Source organism: Orycteropus afer, unplaced genomic scaffold, assembly GCF_000298275.1.
Source record: "Orycteropus afer afer isolate SDZICR_OR568_19922 unplaced genomic scaffold, OryAfe1.0 scaffold00099, whole genome shotgun sequence".
In the NCBI taxonomy this organism is placed as follows: domain Eukaryota; kingdom Metazoa; phylum Chordata; class Mammalia; order Tubulidentata; family Orycteropodidae; genus Orycteropus; species Orycteropus afer.
The window spans coordinates 6,951,587-6,952,585 of NW_006921686.1; the positions used below are offsets into that span (position 1 = coordinate 6,951,587).

The following is a 999-nucleotide window of genomic DNA, read 5'->3' on the forward strand; positions in this document are numbered from 1 at the left end:
TGGAGAAGGCACGCAGTGAGGGAAGGGAGAACCAGGGCATTGGATCCCAGAGAACAGGCCGTGGGGAAGGTTCAGAGAAAGCAGGCAGCGACAGTTTGCAGCACCTTGGCACTGGTGCGAAGAAATCGGGCAGCGGAGATTCAGAGCGGGCGGTCCCGTTGAACCCCGAGGACGAGACATGGGAGGTGCTGGAGGAGGCGCCGCCGCCGGTGTTTCCCCTGCGGCCGGCCGGACTTCCCGGGCTCTGCGAGTGGCTGCGCCGCGCCCTCCCTCCGGCCCAGGCGGGGGCGCTGCTGCTGGCGCTGCCACCCTCTTCTGCCGGTGCGGCCCGAACCAAGGCTGCAGCGCTGCGGGCCGGGGCGTGGCGGCCGGCTCTACTGGCTAGCCTGGCAGCGGCGGCGGCTCCGGTACCGGGACTCGGCTGGGCGTGTGATGTGGCGCTTCTACGGGGCCAGCTGGCGGAGTGGCGGCGGGCCCTGGGTCTCGAACCGGCGGCTCTGGCACGACGCGAGCGTGCGCTGGGCCTAACTCCTGGGGAGCTGGCAGCGCGGGCGCACTTTCCGGGCCCAGTGACGCGCGCGGAGGTGGAGGCGAGACTGGGCGCGTGGGCGGGAGAGGGCACGGCCGGAGGCGCAGCGCTGGGCGCGCTCTCCTTCCTGTGGCCAGCGGGCGGCGCGGCGGCGACCGGTGGCCTGGGTTACCGTGCGGCACATGGCGTCCTACTGCAGGCGCTGGACGAGATGGAGGCGGACGCCCAGGCGGTGCTGGCACTCCACACACCCTCCCAGTAAGGAGTTGAGTGGGGACCTGGGCTTTCGGGGTGCCCAGCGTCCGAGTTACCGTCTCCTCGGAAATAGAGGATCCCGAGTCCCCATTAGTAGGGAGGGGCTTGGAGGACAAGACTGCGGGGTGGGATGCCTGAGCCTCTGAAATGATAGAGCAGCGACAGCCACCCAGAATTCTGTGTACTTACGAGGGATGAGGGTTCCCGTTTAACAT

General features: G+C 69.1%; 1 protein-coding gene across 1 annotated transcript in view; it reads left to right on the plus strand.

Annotated features, from left to right (window-relative positions):
- IRGQ (immunity related GTPase Q) overlaps positions 1 to 791 on the plus strand; it is a 3,335-nt gene extending 2,544 nt beyond the window's left edge. The window contains exon 3 of the mRNA XM_042781276.1: positions 1 to 791. This exon is cut by the window's left edge and continues 101 nt beyond it. Coding sequence (XP_042637210.1) covers positions 1 to 791 — 791 coding nt within the window.
- Positions 792 to 999: the final 208 nt, after the last annotated feature.